Source organism: Elephas maximus, chromosome 4 (genome assembly GCF_024166365.1).
Source record: "Elephas maximus indicus isolate mEleMax1 chromosome 4, mEleMax1 primary haplotype, whole genome shotgun sequence".
NCBI lineage: Eukaryota > Metazoa > Chordata > Mammalia > Proboscidea > Elephantidae > Elephas > Elephas maximus.
The window spans coordinates 109,523,965-109,541,500 of record NC_064822.1 but is presented as its reverse complement, the minus strand read 5'-3'; the positions used below and the strand labels follow the sequence as shown (position 1 = coordinate 109,541,500).

The following is a 17,536-nucleotide window of genomic DNA, read 5'->3' as shown; positions in this document are numbered from 1 at the left end:
TCTCCTCCCTAACCAAGACAAGCCGCTGCTGTCCTTATCTTGAAACCGCCACCCAAGCTACGCACCATTAGTTACATATTTGAGCCAATAAGGAAACACTTACCCGGCGCTGCTGTCATTTTCCCTCTCCCTCTCTCTGCCTCTCTCTCTCCCACTCTCTCTTTCTCCTCGTCTTCCCTCATTCTGTGCCGCTGCCGAGCCTGTCTCAGCTCCACACACACATACACTTTATATAAATTTAAAAATAAACAAGAATAGTCCCAATCATCAAAAAACCAAATAAAATTAGGAAGAGTTGAAAAAAGGGAGCAGGAGGGAGAGCCTGGGAGAGGGGAGGGGCGGAGGCATTGCAGCTCCCTGTCTCAGCTCCTGCTCCCGCGTTCCTCCTGCCCCTTGGGGGGCTAGAGGGTCGGGAAGGGAGAGAGATGCCCTCAACTCCTGCCTCTCCCTCCACCCCGACCCTCCCCAGGTGCCCCCAGCTTCTGGCAACTCCACCTGAGTGGAAAAAAATTAAATGGGGGAAGAAAATAATTATTAATCCGATTAATTAAAAAAAAATACTGGTAATGAAAGGAGCGCCCAGCGCAGGTTTCCCTGGCAATGGTTAGGCTCTTACAGGGAGGACTGTTCTGCGGAGCGCTCCGAACGGACAAACCACAATAAAAAGTTCACGTTCATGGATGGAATCCACATGACTTCTTGTGGCCAATCCAACTTGTGAGTCGATCGTAAACTTTTATTACTCAGCTGTAAATTTTCTGCAAACAACCGGGAATGCGATGCATTTGTGTAGCGTGTGCAAATGGGCGCCGCGGTCGCCATGTTTACCCAATTCTCTCCGAGAGGGAGCATCCCCGGCCCCCACCCCCCCCCCCCACGCACAGCCCACTCCCCACGGGCGGTGCTGCTCCAAACGAGGGCGCAAAGGGCGCGGGGAGGGGCGCGGGAGGAGGAAAGGAAGAATTCTGCCTCTGGGGGTGGGCTGCTACCCCTCGTTGTGCTGAATTTGAAATATTTTCGTTAATAAATAGGGGATTTAGGTTGGATCTGGGGTAACCTAAGCTTTGCAAAGGTTTATGGCATTGGGGCAGTGTGATAGCTGCCGGGGTGAAGAAGGAATGCCCTCTCTACGCCTATCTTTTTGCTAGGAAGAGAGCAACACCCTTAGGACCAGGGTGCCCCTGAGACCCCCACCCCACCCCAGACAGTAAGGGTAGGTTCAGGCCACTTGCAACCTCTCAACCAAGCCTGACCTGACCGTAGTCTGAAGAGCAGAGAAGGCTGGAGTGACCCTGGGTAGTCCTGCAGAGGCAGCGGAGGGGTGAGAATTGGGGACAGCCTCCAGTGCCCCCAAGACACCCCTCATACCCAGGTCCTTTTCTCAGACAGCATGGAATTTTCCCCCAAGACCATCCCTAGTGTTAGGTCTCCTCATTTCCTAAGTTTGGTTGGCAGCTTATTCCCAATCACTTTAGAATTAAAAATAAAGGCCTAAGACCTTGGTCCCCATTTCCTTTTCCTTTGGGGTTCACAGGTAGTTTGAAACCTTTTCAGTGTTACCAGGTTGCCCACAACCGCCTGCCTTTTTCAGAAAGAAAGAGCTGGGACCAGCCTCTCCCAGGCCCTGAAAAAAGAACCTTTTCCTGCCTTGAACTGCACCTTCCATGCTAAAGTTCCCAGCACCCTGCTCCTCCAGACCCGTAATTTTGGCGATGGGTCCAAAGTTAGGGAGCCCAGAATAAATTCCTCATAGGGACTCTTTGCTAAGGGGTCAAGCCTGGCCACTCAGCCCACCAGCTGGAGATTTGATGGCCAGCCGCTCTCCCCTTGGTTCCCCATCATCTGGGTACTGGACTTCCATGGCTAGGTGCTCCCACCCCAACCAACAGGGGGTCAGTCCCTCACCCCCTCGCCAAACTTCCTCCAGAGTTATCGAAGCTGTTCCCTCAGCCGCCGGATGCAGGGACCTCGTTCCTTTTACAAACCCACCCATAAATTTTATAACAGGTAGTTAAAAATTACGAGGAGGAAGCGCTGGCCCGGCTTTTCACAATGGGCAGCCGGGAGAATGGGACAGCTCTGAGGGCAGCTCACCGGAAATTTTACTTCTAGTCTGTGGCACAACCTAATTGGCACAGCTCTAAATGGGGCCGCAGTACCTTTCCCCAGCCCATGGGCAGTCACTGGGGGCACCTCATTTAGGGAAGGTGAGGCTGGGGAGGCCAACCCACTCTCCCACCCAAAAGTCCCTCCTAGGAACCCTTCAGGATGCTATCTCACTGGGCCCCACAGATCCTCGCAGGCCTGCGCCTCCCGTGGCCTCTGCAGTGAAGGAGCAGGGAGGGAGTGAAAATGCCAAGGATTAAAAAAAAAAAACAACAACCCAGAGAAACGAATTTACCCCCCAACTTAATAGCTGCATTATCCCGTCTCTACTGGTGAGATTAGAATAATAAATTCTAGGCGAAATGGTCGAGATGGTTCAACTCAGCATTTTGAAAGATACTATTTTTCACAAATCACAAATAGCTTTCGGAAGCCACTTCGATTGGCTAATAAAAAAGTAAAGAATGGGAGAAAGTCCTATCTGCTGCAGCCGAATGGTCCCATTCCGGTAATAGGACGGCGGGAGCATTTGGAAGGACGCGTTTCTAAAGAGAGCGCATCCCCGCTCGCAATTACGTTCCCTCATAAAACCGTTTTTTTACCTCCTTTTCTTTCCAAACGAGAAAAGAGGGGCGGTGAGCAGGAGGGGCGGGGGAGCGGGTGCTTCAAGAGGGGGCGGCTGGGGCTGGCTTGGCCTGGCCCCCCTGATGCCCGCATCTGGAGCGATGCCGGGCACCAGACGCACCCCGCCTTCTGACGCGCCGAGCTTGGGGCCACGGGCACTGCTAAGCAGGGGCAGGGATGAATGGGACAGTCGGTGTGAGAAAAAAGCGGCGAGGCCCATTGGAGCCACTTAATGCAGGGTTCACTCCTCTAGGCTACTAGAGCAGAGATTTTTATTAACAGCAATCATAATTCCACATTTTAAAAATGAAACAACCCTCAGCGGGCCCCCGGAGTCTGGAGGCGACGCCCGTGGAAAGGCCTGGGACCAGAGCAAAATGCTCTCTATCCGGGCCTCTCCGGCGGATAGCTGGTGTCTCCCACAGCAAGCGGGTGTCTCCCATAGCAAGCGGTGGGGCGGGGGGTGGGGGGTTACCTGACTGGTGACGCGCTCGCAACAGGGACCCCAGGTTCGGAAAGATTGCCCGGGAGCTCCTGCTCAAAGCTGTCCCTGGCTGCCCGCAGACTGTGCTTCCAATCCGCAGCCTCCCGGGGATGGCAGGAGTCCCCCTATCAACGGCGCCTGACCCAATCGTGCTCAGGACCACTTATGCGTGGGAGCCTGCAACCGGTCCCGGGTGAAATTACACAAAACAAGAGTCCGTCTGGGCCTTGGTCTGGGAAAATCACCGACCAGGGGAGAGAAAGAGGGAAAGAAAAAAATCTGGCCTCAAAAATATTTCAGTCTTTGGGAGTCTGGTTTTTAAGACCAGAAGATCGCCTACGCTCTTCTTACCCTTGGCTGAGTCACACGACTTGTATCTCTGGAATTTGGGATTATTTGACCAGAATCTTACTGGCATAAACAGAGTTCTCTGTCTGGGACTCTCCAGAGAGAAGTGAGAGACCTCTTTGCCCCTGGGTTCCTGAGCCTTCAACCATTTATTTTGGGGAATGAGGAGTCGAATGGAGACTCCCCCTACTCTGCTGTGGTTGGGGGATTGTCCACTCAGCAGGCCCATCCCCCCCCCAGGCCAATGGCCAGAACTATGGGGGCAGGGCAGGCTACTCAATTGCCAAGGCAAAGCCAGGAGCAGGCTTGAAACAGCAGGAATAGGGGCCGGAGTGGACATTCTGGCTAGGTGACAGTGATGGCTCCATGCCAGTCAAGTTTCAGGATGTGAACCCAGGCTAGCTAGTTCACCAACTCATTCACTTTCCCATTCTCTCTTCTCCCCCAGTCATAAGGTCTCCTCATTCCCACCCTTAAGATCTCCCACCCCACCTTTAGGCATCTTCCCGCCAAACCCTTCAGTTGGGGCAGCTGCCTCAAGCCTCACACTTCCCCCCACACTGCTCACTGTTCTAGTGCTAGGTGCTGCGTGCCAAGGGGCTGACCATGGGGGCCTTGGAGATCATAAAGGCCTCACCCTCAGCCCCTGGAAGAAAAAGGCCTAGCTTTTGGGAGGGCATGGGGCAGATTCTTTGTCTGGGCCCAGCCCAAGGTTGAGGAGGAGGGGAGTAAATGTGTGTCTTCTCATTGGGGTCCTGCCATTGGGAAACCCAGTTTGTTTGGAGCTGAGGTTCCCCCAAGAATATATTGAAATACCCCTCCTCTCCCCAGCACTGGAGGAAATCTCCTTTTCCTCCTCTTCCTCCCCCTCCCCCTCCTTTTCACCTGCCCTCCCAGTCCAACCTGCCATCCCAACCCTCAAGCCCCTCTCCATGTGAGTTCCCCCCACCTCAATGTCAGACCAGTGGAGGGGGCCTTTTCCAGATTGGAAAAGGGGGATACAGAGCAAGGGCAAGGGGTAGAGACAGGTGGGTGATGGAGAGAAGGCAAGTCATTTCAGCTTCAAATATTTTTTCTCACTCTCTTTTTTTTTTTTATTATGACTCACATATACAATACAAAGTACTTGGACCAGGAACAGAGCTGTTGGGACACAAAATCTACATTCATAGCTGGACATAGAGACAAATGACCAGAAATTATTATTATAGATATATTTTTAACGTTTTTTTTCTTTCGAGCACATTGCATAAACAGAGAATTCAAGACAGAGTTAACTATACATTCAGTGCAATTTAGTTCTACTCTACTGGGGTTAGAAGCACAATAAAATCGCACAGGATCGGCGGGCTAGGCAGTCTCAGTTGTTGGGTTTTTCTTAGTGAAATAAGCAGCAACAAACGACAACAAAACTGCATTACGAATACTTTCAAAGCAGGATTTTTTCTATAGGTACTGATAAAATACGTTGCAGGTTTCTTTCTTTTTTTTTAATTTTTATTTTTTCTCTTTTTTTTTTTCCTCCTGTATCAGGATTTTTTTTCTCTCTCATTTTTTTTTCTTTTCAAGATTATTGCAGGTTCCCTTTAGGTAGTACGTTAAAGATTTATTATCATTATTATTATTACCATTACTATTTTCATGATTATGGCGATTTCTGAGCACTAGCACTAATGCAGCTCAGAGGAAGCCGGGCCCAACAGAACAGAAATCAGACAGCGAAAAAGAGGAAGGCTTGGGCCCCAGTGACCAAGGGATGGCTAGGTAGATTTTGATAGGCGACTGCAGGCGGGCTCTTATCTACCCCCTTAGAAAGGGGGAAGGGGAGACCCACATCTTCAGGTTTCCACCAGGTTCCTAGAAAAAGCCAAAGAGGTCATTCTAAGTGGGGAGCCCCGTGGAGGTGGGTGTATTTCTTGCTATCATTTAATTTCTCTGTAGTATTTCCTTTCTTCTTTCTTTTTCTTTCCTTTTCAAAAAAGTAAATTTAATAAGCTACTCCTAGCATGGATACTCGGGCTCAGCATAGATACAAAGCCACGAGTGCTCTTCCGCATTTTGAGGGGGTTCCCCTCTAAAACAAATACCAGAGAAAGAGGGAGGTGGGAGTGTGGCAAGAAGGGGATGAGAGAGGGGGAGAGAAGGCCAGATCTCAGACCTTAAAATCCAGAAAGGACGAGCAAGGGTGGGGGTAGGGGCAAGTGTGTGTTGGGGGCAAGGACTGAGACAGAGTCCAAACTTTTCCTTTTTGCTGTGTCTCTGTCTCCCCCCGCCAGCCCCCAGACAAATAAAGAGCAGGGGGAAGTCCAAAGGTAATAAAACCAGAGCTGCAAGTATCTGACAGGTAGTTAGAGTTGTGAGTGTCATTCTATTCTCTATAAAAGCAAATGACAGTCGTAAACTTCTCAATTTATCTGCTACCATAAAACCAAACTTCAAGGGAGTTGCTAAAAGGGGGGGGGGGGAATCTCTCTTTTTTTTGCTTAGTCCTTGTTTTCTTCCTTTTCCTCCTCTTCTTTCTCCTCTTCCTCATTCCCTTCTTCCTCTGCTTTCTCCTCATCTCGGGCTCCGGGAAGTTTATCCTTGTTGTTCTCCTTTTTCCACTTCATCCTTCGATTCTGAAACCAGATCTTCACTTGTCTCTCAGTCAGTCCCAGGGCGTGAGAGACCTCAATCCGGCGCTTCCGTGTCAAATAAGGATTAAAGAGAAACTCCTTTTCTAGTTCCAAGGTCTGATACCGGCTGTAAGTTTGCCGTCCGCTGCGCCGCCCGGGAGCTGGACAGAACAGAACCCCAGTCTGGTTACGCTTGGGTGGCGGGCTTGGTTCTCCCCTACCACACTTCTTCCTCTAAAGTTCTCCCTCTGAGCCCCCCAGTTTCCCTCCCTTCTGTGGAAAAGACAAGGGCCAAAAGCAGGCAAGTGCAGGAAAGTTTGGGGGACGGTTTTGGTTTGACTTCACCTGGGGAGGTGCAATGAGGGTGGAGGCAGAGGCTGGGGTCTGTCTGGAAACTGGGGGGCTAGCAGAGACCAGAGGAACCCAAAGAATCCTCCAGGCCTGCAGTCCCAGGAAACTGGCCCTTGCAGCTTTGTTTACAAGTGCAGGGTGGCATTTGGAGAGAAGGGCTGGGAACAGAGTCTGCTTCCAAAAGAAAGAAAAAAAGGCTGAGGCTGAGGATAAAGAAGAGGGGGCACTGCTGACTGCCCCCTTCTCACCTCTCTCTGCCTAATGCTTTTCCAATAAGAAAAATAATTGATCTCCTGGAATGTATCACTGCTCGCCTGATTGCTAACTGGAGACCAGCAAATAAATCACGGGCCATCCCTGCTGGAACTTGTCACTTTCTCGTTTCCCTTTTACTTCAAAATTGGGCCATGAAGGGCTGCCCTTGGAAGGGCTCATGACCTGAGCCCCCTTCGAGGGTCTCAGGGAGACCCTACAACCCCTTGATTGGAGGAAGCCTTGCCAGGGTCCTCTGAACCTCAGAGCCCTCTAATCTGTATGGCCTCTCTCCTTCCAAGCACTCTCTTTTCTTCCTCTCCTGTTCCATGTCTTCTCTCCAGCTGGGGGAAGTAGAGCAAAGTCGGGGTAGTGGCCCTCAGGCTAGTCTCTGAGAGGGGGCAGTGGGTACCCCAGAGAGCTAGAGAGGCTGTCCTTGGGGTCTTGTCACTCTCTAACTCAGCTAGGGGAGGGAAACAGGGGTCTCTCTTCACCCCAAGACAGCCTGGCCACTGCCCTGGACTCAGGCTCTCTGCCTTGTGGGGAACTGATTTTCTCCGAAGGTTGATAACCTCAGGGTACTGGGGCCCCTTGCCAGCCACCTCCCGACTTTGACTTTAGAGATGGGGAAAGGGAGAGAGAGAGAGATAGAGAAAACGGTTTTTAACCCTTTGCCCCCAGACACCACCTTTTCCCTACCTTCACCCCAGTCCCCCAAATGTCCCAGGAGCCCGGCACTCCATCCCCAACCTGCAGAAACCCACCGAGGCACGGGAGTGGGGGGAGGCGGGAGAGACCCCAAAGCCAGGAGGGAAACCGAAGGCAGACAAAAAGGAGTGGAGGGAGGGGGGGAAGATCCCGGAGCGCGGGAGACCAAGGGGGAAAGAGAAAAGGCTTCTCACCGTGGGGTCTCATCCATGGAAACATGAGGCTGGGAGACGAGTTTTGATTTAAGTGGCCTTGTCCTTCGCTACTGTTAGTGTTGGCGGAGGATTTACAGTCGGGATATTGCACCACGCTCGCCTCTTGCTGAGCCCCATAAAGGGACTGTCTGGGGAGCGCCTCGTAGCCATAGAATTTGGAGGCGTCTCCGTGGCAGCTCAGCGAGCACGGGTTCTGCTGGTAGCCCGAGTTGGAGATGCCCGAGGTGCCGTGGTGGAAGAAGTCTTGGACGTGGTGCGAGGCGTGCTGGAAGCCGGGCGCCGAGCCGCCGGGCCCGTACACCAGCGCATGGCTCCTGCCCACGCTCTGAGGGAACCGGCAGTCGTAATAGGCCGGTTCCAGGGACTCGCCGCCTTTGTATTTGGAGAACAGGGGGTTGACGAAGTAGGAGCTCATGCTGGGCACATGAAAACCCGCGGCCCCCTCCCCTCTGGCTCACGGCTCCCCCGCCCGGTACCCCGAAACTCCCCTCCCCCCGGGACCGAACCCCAGGCCGGCTGGCTCCCCTGGACTGGGCTGGGCTGGTGGGCTGGGGCTGGGCGGGTGGGGGGCGCCTCGGTGCTGAGCTCGGTGGGCTCGGCCCGGCTCCCGGGGCTGGGGCGCGGGCGGCGGCGGCGGGCGGCGAGCGGGCGACGGCGGCGGCGGCGGCGGCGGCTCTCTTCACTGTCGGTAGGTAGAGCTCGCGCTCTCTCACTTAGCTCTTTCCTTTAACAGCCCAGGCGAATTCCTCAGACTCCCGGCGGTGGCGGCGCTTACACGCGATTCGCGTTCATCAATCCACGACATGAAGACAGGCGAGAGAGAGAGAGAGAGAGAGGGAGAGAGAGAGAGAGAGAGGGAGAGGGGAGAGAGAGAGAGAGATGACGGGGGGTTGAGGGGTTCGGGGCTGAGGGGGACCGGGAGGGAGGAGGGGGCAGAGATGGGGGTGGTGTGTGTGGAGGGGTGGCGAGCCAGCCCTAGCTAATGGCTGGGGCGGCTTTTCCAAGGTGCGCATTCACATTTGAAGGATCTTCCCCGCACCCCCCTTCTCTTTTCCTTCCTCTCTGGAAGAGAGAGAGAGAGAGAGGTACCTGAGCCAGCAGGTCAACTCAGGTTACCTCAACAGGTATAAGGCTCCTGAGGGGGCTGGATGCCAGCAAGTGAGAGCAAGTCCTCTAACCCAAAAGATGGACTCCCAAGGGGGTCCTTAAGTCAGAGGACTTTGGGGAGGAACAAACACACCATTTCCTCCACATACTTCAGGCATCAAACTCTTCACATCTCCTGTCCCTTCTCAGGCATGGGAAGCTGCCACATCTTTCCTCTCTTGCCTGTCTGATATGGGTAGAGAAAAAGCCCAGAGGGTGGGGAGCTGTCTATATCCCCAGTCAGGGCTGCACTGCTACTTCAGATGCTAGCACCTGCCTAGGGCAGGAGGCTCAGCAGATAGTCACAAGCTTGGCAGGGGGCTCTCACAGCAAAGTTGCTTGTGGGCTCTAGAAAGGAGGGGAGCAGCATGTGGGTCCCTGGGCTTCTGGCTGAGCTGGTTCAGGGTGTGTCTTCCTTGTATCTGGGCTGAAGGGGAGTGGAACAGACCTCTTACTTGTCCCCACATACCCTCATCCCATAGGAAATGCCAACTTGGCCTGGAGGGGCTCCCTGGCCTCCTTGCACCCGCTCTTCCCCAGGCAGGCTGCCCAGGCCAAGATGTGGATGAGAACTACCAACAGATATTCTTTAAATATTTACCCACATTCTCTCTGGGGAATTGCCCCCAGCCCCAGGACTGGACAAATTCAAGTTAATGCTAGTGGATGAAAGAACCTTAGTCCATCAGCATCCTTCCTGGGCCATATGTATGTACAGTTATGTGGGCTGAACATAAGCAGAGAGAAAAAAGGAGACAGCAAGAGAGCCATGTATGTGTGTGCTGTATGCATACGAATGAACAAGAAGAATAAGAATGACTTTTCCGGTCCTCCCCCTCCTCAGTGTGCTAGGTGGTTACACACACTGCAGCACGGGTACACTCCAGATACACACGCACTGTATGTGCTACCTTCTCACCCCAAGACTCTTCAAATGCACGCTCACAGTAAACCGGCATGCATCCTGGAAGCACCCGCTACCTCGCGGACACTGTACACACATACGTGCACACACAGGCTGCATTCACACACAGGTACATAATGCCCAACAGAACAGAGTCATTTTTAGGTCTTTGCACCACGAAGAAATTTGCTAATTGTTCTCCTTTCCACATCCTGGGGTTTCAAGGTTGGATGTGGAAGGAGGTGGTTAGAAAACCAGCTCTGGAGGTGGGGGAATGTGTGGCAGTGCAGAGTGGGATGGTGTAGAAAGAGCGAGGCCCCTAGAGTCACCCTATTATCTAAATTCCTGGAGAAACAGCTCCTCTCAGCCAAATTCCCGAAGGAGATGCCCTAGTACCCCAGCAAGAGACCCTTCCAGTATCCCTTGCATTTAGGGGAAATCAGCCCCATGGAGTTAGGGACTGTCCAAACTCTGTGATACCCAGAACCCCAGCCCTAGAGCCCAACGAGGGGAGGGTCAGAGAAGGGTTATGCCAAGGCTCATGCCTTCCCAGGATTCAGGACAGCGGGAGGGGCGCACAACAGGGGATCTTGTCTACTGCAAGAGCACACTCCTGCCTTGGTTCCAGGCCTACCTACATGTGCGCCGCTGAACAGGGTGGACTCTGGGCTCCCAGCATCTGGCCCACCGGGGGACTGTCATAAATACTTTCCCTTCCCCGCCTGGAAAGAGGAGACCCAGCGGACCGGATCCGCTCCCAGCTTGCACCTTATCTTTTAGAGGATGGGGGGAATAGCTCAACATTTTACGGTCCAGCGAAAACCCTGCCACAGAGCTATTCTTCCGGGCCTTTGTGTCTTGGAATGCAACTGTCCCGAGTATGCCGCCACCACTACTCGCCCAGAGAGACCACCAGTCCCTCAACCCGTGGCTGGACTTGGTTTTCCCTCTTGGGGGTGGGGTGCCACGTCTTCTCCTTCTCTCACTTGAATTTTAATTTTTTTTCCTTTTAGACTTATCTGATTTATTTCGCTCCCCCCAGCCTGGAAGTAAAGGAACCACAAGCAGCCATCCCCGCCGGGGCCAACTCTGCCCCTCGTCCCGAGGCACGCACTGCCCTCCTAGGTACCACGGATTTATGTTCGTTTGTCCGGGTCATTCTGCCTTTTTGTGTTAATTACGCGCTGGCTGCTTCGCGTTTATCTCCTCCGCAAAGCGATTATTTTCGAAGCCCGTCCTCCTGCCTCTCCAGAGCCCTCTGCCAGAGCGAGCGAAGGCCCATCTCCTGCCGCCACTCTCGATTTATTTACACCTCGCAGGTGAGAGGATTGATTTGCTCAGAGTCAGTGGGGCCGGGCCGGGCCGGGGCGCTGATCCTTCTGCCATCTCTCCGGGCCGGGCCTCAAACGTCAGTGCTGCCGGGCCGGCCGGGGACACCGGCGCCTCTAACATTGAGCAACAGCGCCACCTCGCGTCTACTTGCTCCAATGCAACCCGTCTTCAAAAAAGCCAACAGAGCAGGTCTGAGGCCTGGCCCAAAGGTGGGAAGTGGGAGGAAGAAGCCTCCAAATGGGTGCGGAGAGAGGGATTCCCCGGAAGGAGGTTCCCCGAGACCTCTGTTCTTTTGTTTTCTAAGTTTTCCAAATAAGCCTTGTCAAAGGTTCCACTCTGCTTTCTTTTTTGTTACCCTTCCTTGCCGCGTTAAGACACTGCGCAAAGGACCTACCCGCGATCTGCCCCCCCGCCCCCATTCCGGTGCATTTCTGACTTCGTACACCTCCGCGCAAACAAATGCACTCTCCGGAGCGTCCACGACCTCAGGCCCACGGCACGCGCTCTAAGCTCCTCGCTCCTCTTACCCTGACGCTGGCCCCGCATCGCCTATTCCGCCGCCGCCTGCCGGACTTTGGGGTGGGACTCTGACTTCTACCGGCTGTTTGCTCCCTGGTTTGTAGCCCATCCCTCTCTCGCGCGCGCTCTCCCACCTCTCCCTCCCAGCCAGAGAGGTCCTGTTCTCCGTGGGCCATAGACAAAACATTCCTATAATCCGATTTCAAAGGAAAGAGTGTCCACCTTATTTAAACCATAAAACAATTAAGCCCAGACGTCTAGCCAGCTCCGCGCTGCTGTTTTGTTCGGCCCCATTCAGAATCTAGCGCAGGGAGACAAACAGCACCATAAAAATGGCATTTCGGAGCTGCGGAAATGTACCTATCCGCTGCCTTCCCAAGTGGAACAATCTTTAGGGTTTTGTGATTCTGACAAAGGAGCAGAGGAGAGGTGGGAGGGGAAGATTAGGGGAGGAGGGTGTTTGCTAGCCCCTCTCGTTCCCAGCTTTCATTTCTTTCCCCATATGTGTATTGTTGTGGTGGTAGTGATGGTATTTTAATTCATAAATGATAATGAATAAAAATTGAATCCAATCGCGACCTGCAGGCTGAAGGCTGAGTTGGGATTGAATAGTGGGCTGGGCGGGCTGTTCTGGGATCCATACTCTGGCCAGGGCCCTCCGAGCCCTGCGTCCCTCCTTCCTGCCGGTAGAAAGGCCAGCTCCGGCGGGCTGGAGGAAGCAGGCCGCGCTGAAGGACAGAGGCGACAGGGCCTGGAGCAGGGCCGGGTGGAAGCCTGGAAACAAGGCCGAGCTCTGGCGGGAGAGAAGCCCCGGGTCCCGCTGACCCGGACGCAGGGAGTAGTTTGCCTTGGCCTCCGCCGGGTGCACAACTGAGGCCAGGGTCCCAGAACAGGAAAATGGCCAAGAGGAAGAGTGAGGACACAGAAAAGACAGAAGGCTACAGGCAACACACTTCTCAAAAGGTCCAAGAAAACAATCGCTTCTGCAACTGGGGAAGAGGACGACTAAGCCGGGAAGGCCAGTGAGTGCCTCTCATCTGCGAAGTACGTTCTTTGCGACGTCTGATTGCCCCCTCAAAATATTACCAAAACAATATTTTTGCCCATTCTCACCTTCCTCCAGCCCCAGAATTGGACCGTTTAATGGAAGGAGGAGTTAGGAGGTTCAAAGGACAGGGAAGGGCCTGGTCCCCACAAGTGCCTCACCCATCCTGTAAACTGATTCTGTGGGGGAAGCTGCAAATGGACTGGGGCCCCCCAATTATTTTCTTTTACGGTGGTATTCCCCAAGTATTCAGAGCGACACCCTGCACCCTTGCCAGAATGGGCAGCCTGAGATATTAAAGGGCTATATTTCAAGCAGTTTGAGTTTAATAGTTTCCAGATTGGGGGATTTCCGAGAAAGGGGGCACCGGCCTAGGCATACGCTGCAGTTTATGTCTGCTTCTTATTAGCAGATGAAAACTGCCGGCTCTGGGGAAGGTGCTCTGGGGTGCAGTGCCGCCGATCATCCCCACCGGACAGTTACACACATCTCCCCACACCCTCACGCCTGGGGTCCCGCAGCCACCAGGGAGCACCTCAACCCTGGTTAATCCCTGACCATGCTTCCTTGGGTCCTGGCTGTACCATTCCCCTAGAAATGCTGCAGTTGGCTCAGCAAGACCCTGGTCACCCCCAGACCAACATTCAACATAATACCAAAGGAGAGAGATTGAGAGAAAAAGAAGTAGGACATGCAGAGAGCGGAGCCGAGAATGCACTGAGAAGTAGAAACTGAATCTAATTCTTATTGTATTGACTTTGCCATCTTTCTCCATTACTTCCTTCCTTCCTTGCCTTCCTTCTGTCTATCTCGAGAGTGGCCTCTCTTTCTCACTGCATTTTCCTTTCTTTTTCTCTCACAGCAGTTCCCCAGCTCCTGTCCTGCTCCCTGTGGCCTGCCAGGCCTTTCTCCTCACCGCACCCCCACCCCAGCCTTCTTTCCTAGCCATCCTTCAATGCAGCCAGGCAAGAATCCAGCCTGGGCCCTCACCCAGCACCCAACTTTCATCTTCACCTATCTCTTCCCTCCGATCTCGTGTACTCATAAATTATTACAATTAATTACACTCAGGGAAAACCATTCTTGCCATGCCCCCCCCCCCCTTGGCTCCATCTAGCCACCAGGAAGCTCGCAGGCAGCCAGCCGGGGCAGGCACAAGCTGGGCCCGGGCCTCCACAGACTCCACCCCACCCCGCCAAGCCCCCTGCCCTGCTTGGAGAGAAGTGTCAGGCACTTGCCCTTCCGAGGTAGAAGGAGCCCCTTCTCTGGCTCCAGCCGCCCCCAGAGGATCTCAGCACTTGCTTCCTCCACAACAGCAGCCTGGAAGCCACAGGGAGGAGAAATAACGAGAACTGGATGCAGTTGGGTTTCTGGTTTTTTAAGTGACTTCGATATATTAACACAGAGCTGTTATACCATAACAAACAGAAGCACGTTACAGAACCGATGCTGGGGACCGACGCTGAGGATGAGAGCAAACACTGCTATGTACATGCTCGAGGCACTGGCCTGCGCCGCCTGACCCAGCCCGCGGCGGGCGCGGTCCCCTGCCCTCGCCCCTTAGCTCCTGGGCTGGCAACCATTGTTGTGTATGTGTGTGTCTTTTTTTTTTTTTGTACAAAGTCTGCACACAGAGCGCCCCAGGCCTGGAGAAGGATGACCCGGACCAAATACGATACAGGAAAGAAAAAAAAAAAAAAAAGAAATATAGCGATTCAAGTACTGGCTTCTCTGAAAAAAGGAGAAAAAAAAAACACATTTGTGTGTGTCATTTATTTCAGTTGCGCTGGGGGAAGAGAATGTGGTTTCTCTCCCTGCCTCCTCCTCGCTGGGTAGAACTAACTCTAAAACACCAATTTCTCAATACTGAACCCTCCCAAATCGCAAGAGTTTTCCTTTTTTTTTTTTTTTAAGCTGATTAGCTTTTCTCTATCTTGCTCTTTCCTTTTCTTTTTCGTGCTCTCTCCCGCTTGGGTTGGGGTATTTTTTGGGGGGTTTTGTTTTTCCCTTGGCTGTGCCGAGGCAGCAGGCCCGGGCAGGGTTTAGGATTGCTCCTTGTCGGTTTTCTCCTTATTCATCTTTTTCATCTTCATCCTCCGGTTCTGAAACCAGATTTTGACCTGCCGCTCGGTGAGGTTGAGAACCCGGGCCACCTCGTACCGACGGTCCCTGGTTAAATACATATTGAAGAGAAACTCTTTCTCCAGTTCCAGCGTCTGGTACTTGGTGTAGGGGCAGCGCTTCTTCCTCGTGGAGCGGGCGTGGATCCAGTTGGCCACGGGGTTGCCTGGAGGGCCAAACACAGGCAGGGGTCAGTGGAGCCCCCGTGCAGCCCAGGATCCCTGTCACCCTTCCCCCAGGCTTAGCCAGGCTCCCCAAACCCAATAATTGAACCTGAATTTGGACACGTTTTGGTTTAGGAATTTTCTCCCTTCCTCCTTTTGCGTTCTGCCCCCTCCCTATCTCCCCCCCCCTTTTCAGTTTCCAGCACCTAAAACTGTAGGAAATCTGAAGCTATCAAAGCCCCTACGATCTGGTCCTCAGCTTCAAGAGTAGTAATTCGAGAATATCCTCATAAAAAGTCCAAATTCCCAACCGTTTCATAGGCCCATAAACGCTTCTCTCTCTTGTTTTTTATTTTTATAGCGAGGTCTCTCTCCTCCCCACCTCCCTCCTCCTCTGCCCCCTCCCATCTTCCCAGCCCACGACCAAGTCCTGAAATTTCAGCAGTTCTGTTTCCTGACCCTGAGAGTCCCCAAGCCCATCGTCACCCTCTGCAGTGCTTGTTTCTGCTCAGAGCTCTACCCTGCTGAGGCGAATTCTCAGGGTGACGCTGGGACAAGCAAAGCCTTGCTCCCCTCCCCAGAGAGCTGCTGGCTTTGGGGACAAGCTCCCCTATATCTTAGCTTCCCTGCGTGGCTTCCAGTGTCCCTCTTCTATCAGCCCCAGGACAGGCTCCTCAGGAGCCAAGCCTCCAATTTCAGGTTTATGGGAGTAGCTGAGGGCAGGGAGGGAAGCCTTCAGAGGGATATAATTAGGCCCTGGCCCCTTATGGGGCTGGAGGGAAGATTTCCTGCAGCCTCCTCCTGGGACACCCCCAGACACTTCCTCACACCCAGGGGGCTGCATCCCTCCCCTGTTCTTTCCCCTTCTTTCCGCTGTTCTAGCCCTGCAGCTCCCACATGCCCTCCACCTCCCCCAGCCCTTCTTTTGCAATATTCAGAAGGCCCCTGTCTCCCTGACTGGAGTGTGTGTGTGTGTGTGTGTGTGTGTGTGTGTGTGTGCGCAGAATTCTCTAATCTGGGGAGGTGCCTCCCTGCTCCTCATCCCTAACCCCTATTCTCAACCATCCCTTCTGCAGATCGTCAGAAGAGGTTCTCAAGTTTAAGGAGACTCGGGATCCCACTGCTCTCCCCCAACTCTGGAAGTCCTCATCTCTTCAAGTTCCCAGACTGCAAAATCCCCCAGACCCCTCACCCCAGTGCTCCTGGGGCAGGAAAAGTCCATGGACCTCCTGTTTTATGAGTCTCTAGTGGGGTGGTGAGGACCCCCAGGCTGGCTGGGAGGTTGGAGTGATTTTTCTCCCTAGGGTATATCCTCTCTGTCCCCAGTGTCCTCTCCACCTCTCCCCCCCGTCCCATCTCAAACTATAAAATGAACCTCGCCTCTGCCCTACTCCCTGGCCCTGTCTGCATTTCTTCGAAAGTGGTCACTGAGCCAAAAAGCTTGGGGTAGGGGTTGGGGGGCAGAGGTCTCTCATCAAAGTCAGTTCCTGGGAAAGGAGCCCCCCTCGGCCCTCTCCCAACCTGGCTCCCTGGGCCCCCTTCTCAGACCTTCCTGTCCCTGAAAGCTCCTCAAGGTAATTCTCTTTTATTGAGTCCTCTCGTCCCCTCGCCCTCGCCCCTCTCCCGCGCTCCCTGAGCGGCTCCGAGGGGCTGTAATCCAGCTCCCCCCGCCCGTCCTCCCCTCCCCTCCCGCGCCGGTTGTAAAGGAAAATTGCTCCCAACTTACTGGGGTCCAGGTCGGCCTTCTCCTCTTTGTGCTTGCTGCCGGCGAGGGCGTCCGCCTCGGGCGAGGGCAGTGTCTGCGGGGCGCGGTCGCGCAGCTCCCCGGGCGAGCCGTACATGTAGTCCGGGTAGCTGCGGCCATCGCCCGGGCCGCAGTCGGCGCGGCGTCCGGGGTAGGCGTCGGGCTTGAGGGCGTAGTGACGGCCCCCGGCCGGGAAGCTGGGGAAGGAGACGGCGCCGGACAGCGGCTCGAGCCAAGTCCGCATGTAGCGCGTGTCGGCGCCGAGGTGGGGCTGGGGGCCGTACGGGTGGTATACCACGGACGACTGCGAGGGCACGGGCGCCCACGACGTGCTGAACACTGCCGGCTTGGGCGCGAAGCTACAGGACGGAAAATCGCTACAGTCCGGCACCAAACCGCTGGGTCTGGCGGCAGCGGGGTGAGCCCCCGTGGCCGGAAACCTGGACGCTAGGAGGTCTTCATTGTCGTGAGAGATGAGCGAGTCCACGTAATAGTTACTGATGGGCCCCGTCGCCGACATCGTAACAGGGTTTTACATACATAAGATTATTGTATGAACTGTATATGTACTTTTTATCTGCTCACAGAACAATCAAGGCAGGTAATTATTTTTCCAGCCTTTTCCCCGCAGCTCATTGGCTCCCCGGCCCCCACGTGATCGTATTTACCCAAAAATACGGCGCGGATCAATGCGCAGGGGCTTTTTTTTTTCCTTGCTTTTTTTTTTTTTTCCTTCTCCCACCCCCTTCTCTCTGCTGATCCCCGCGACCTGCGTTTTCCTGGGGTCCGGAACTCTGGGCCCAAGGCGCCGGCCACCCCCTCGGGAAGGCTCCTATAGCATCAGAAAACCCCTTGCCC

At 54.0% G+C, this 17,536-nt stretch overlaps 3 protein-coding genes across 7 annotated transcripts in view; all 3 read right to left on the bottom strand.

The window, feature by feature from the left end:
- Positions 1-17,536, bottom strand: part of HOXC4 (homeobox C4) — a 60,902-nt gene that overhangs the window by 38,389 nt on the left and 4,977 nt on the right. For 2 of the 5 annotated variants that reach the window (XM_049883323.1, XM_049883324.1), the window contains exon 1: positions 104-3,985. The exons of 1 other annotated variant lie outside the window; for it this stretch is intronic. The gene's annotated coding sequence lies outside the window, so the exon portion shown is untranslated. Of the gene's footprint in view, positions 1-103; positions 3,986-17,536 lie in introns of those variants that run through there. 2 more of the 5 variants (XM_049883322.1, XM_049883326.1) reach the window with 2 other exon arrangements.
- HOXC8 (homeobox C8) lies at positions 4,543-8,128 on the bottom strand. The gene is made up of 2 exons (XM_049883331.1): positions 7,683-8,128; positions 4,543-6,338 (listed from the first exon to the last, which is right to left on the bottom strand). The coding sequence occupies exons 1-2, from the start codon at positions 8,116-8,118 to the stop codon at positions 6,046-6,048; spliced, it is 729 nt and encodes a 242-aa protein (XP_049739288.1). The 5' UTR covers positions 8,119-8,128; the 3' UTR covers positions 4,543-6,045.
- Positions 14,019-17,283, bottom strand: HOXC9 (homeobox C9). Its single transcript, XM_049883329.1, has 2 exons — positions 16,661-17,283; positions 14,019-14,936 (listed from the first exon to the last, which is right to left on the bottom strand). Exons 1-2 carry the CDS (start codon positions 17,196-17,198, stop codon positions 14,692-14,694), a joined length of 783 nt encoding a protein of 260 aa, XP_049739286.1. The 5' UTR covers positions 17,199-17,283; the 3' UTR covers positions 14,019-14,691.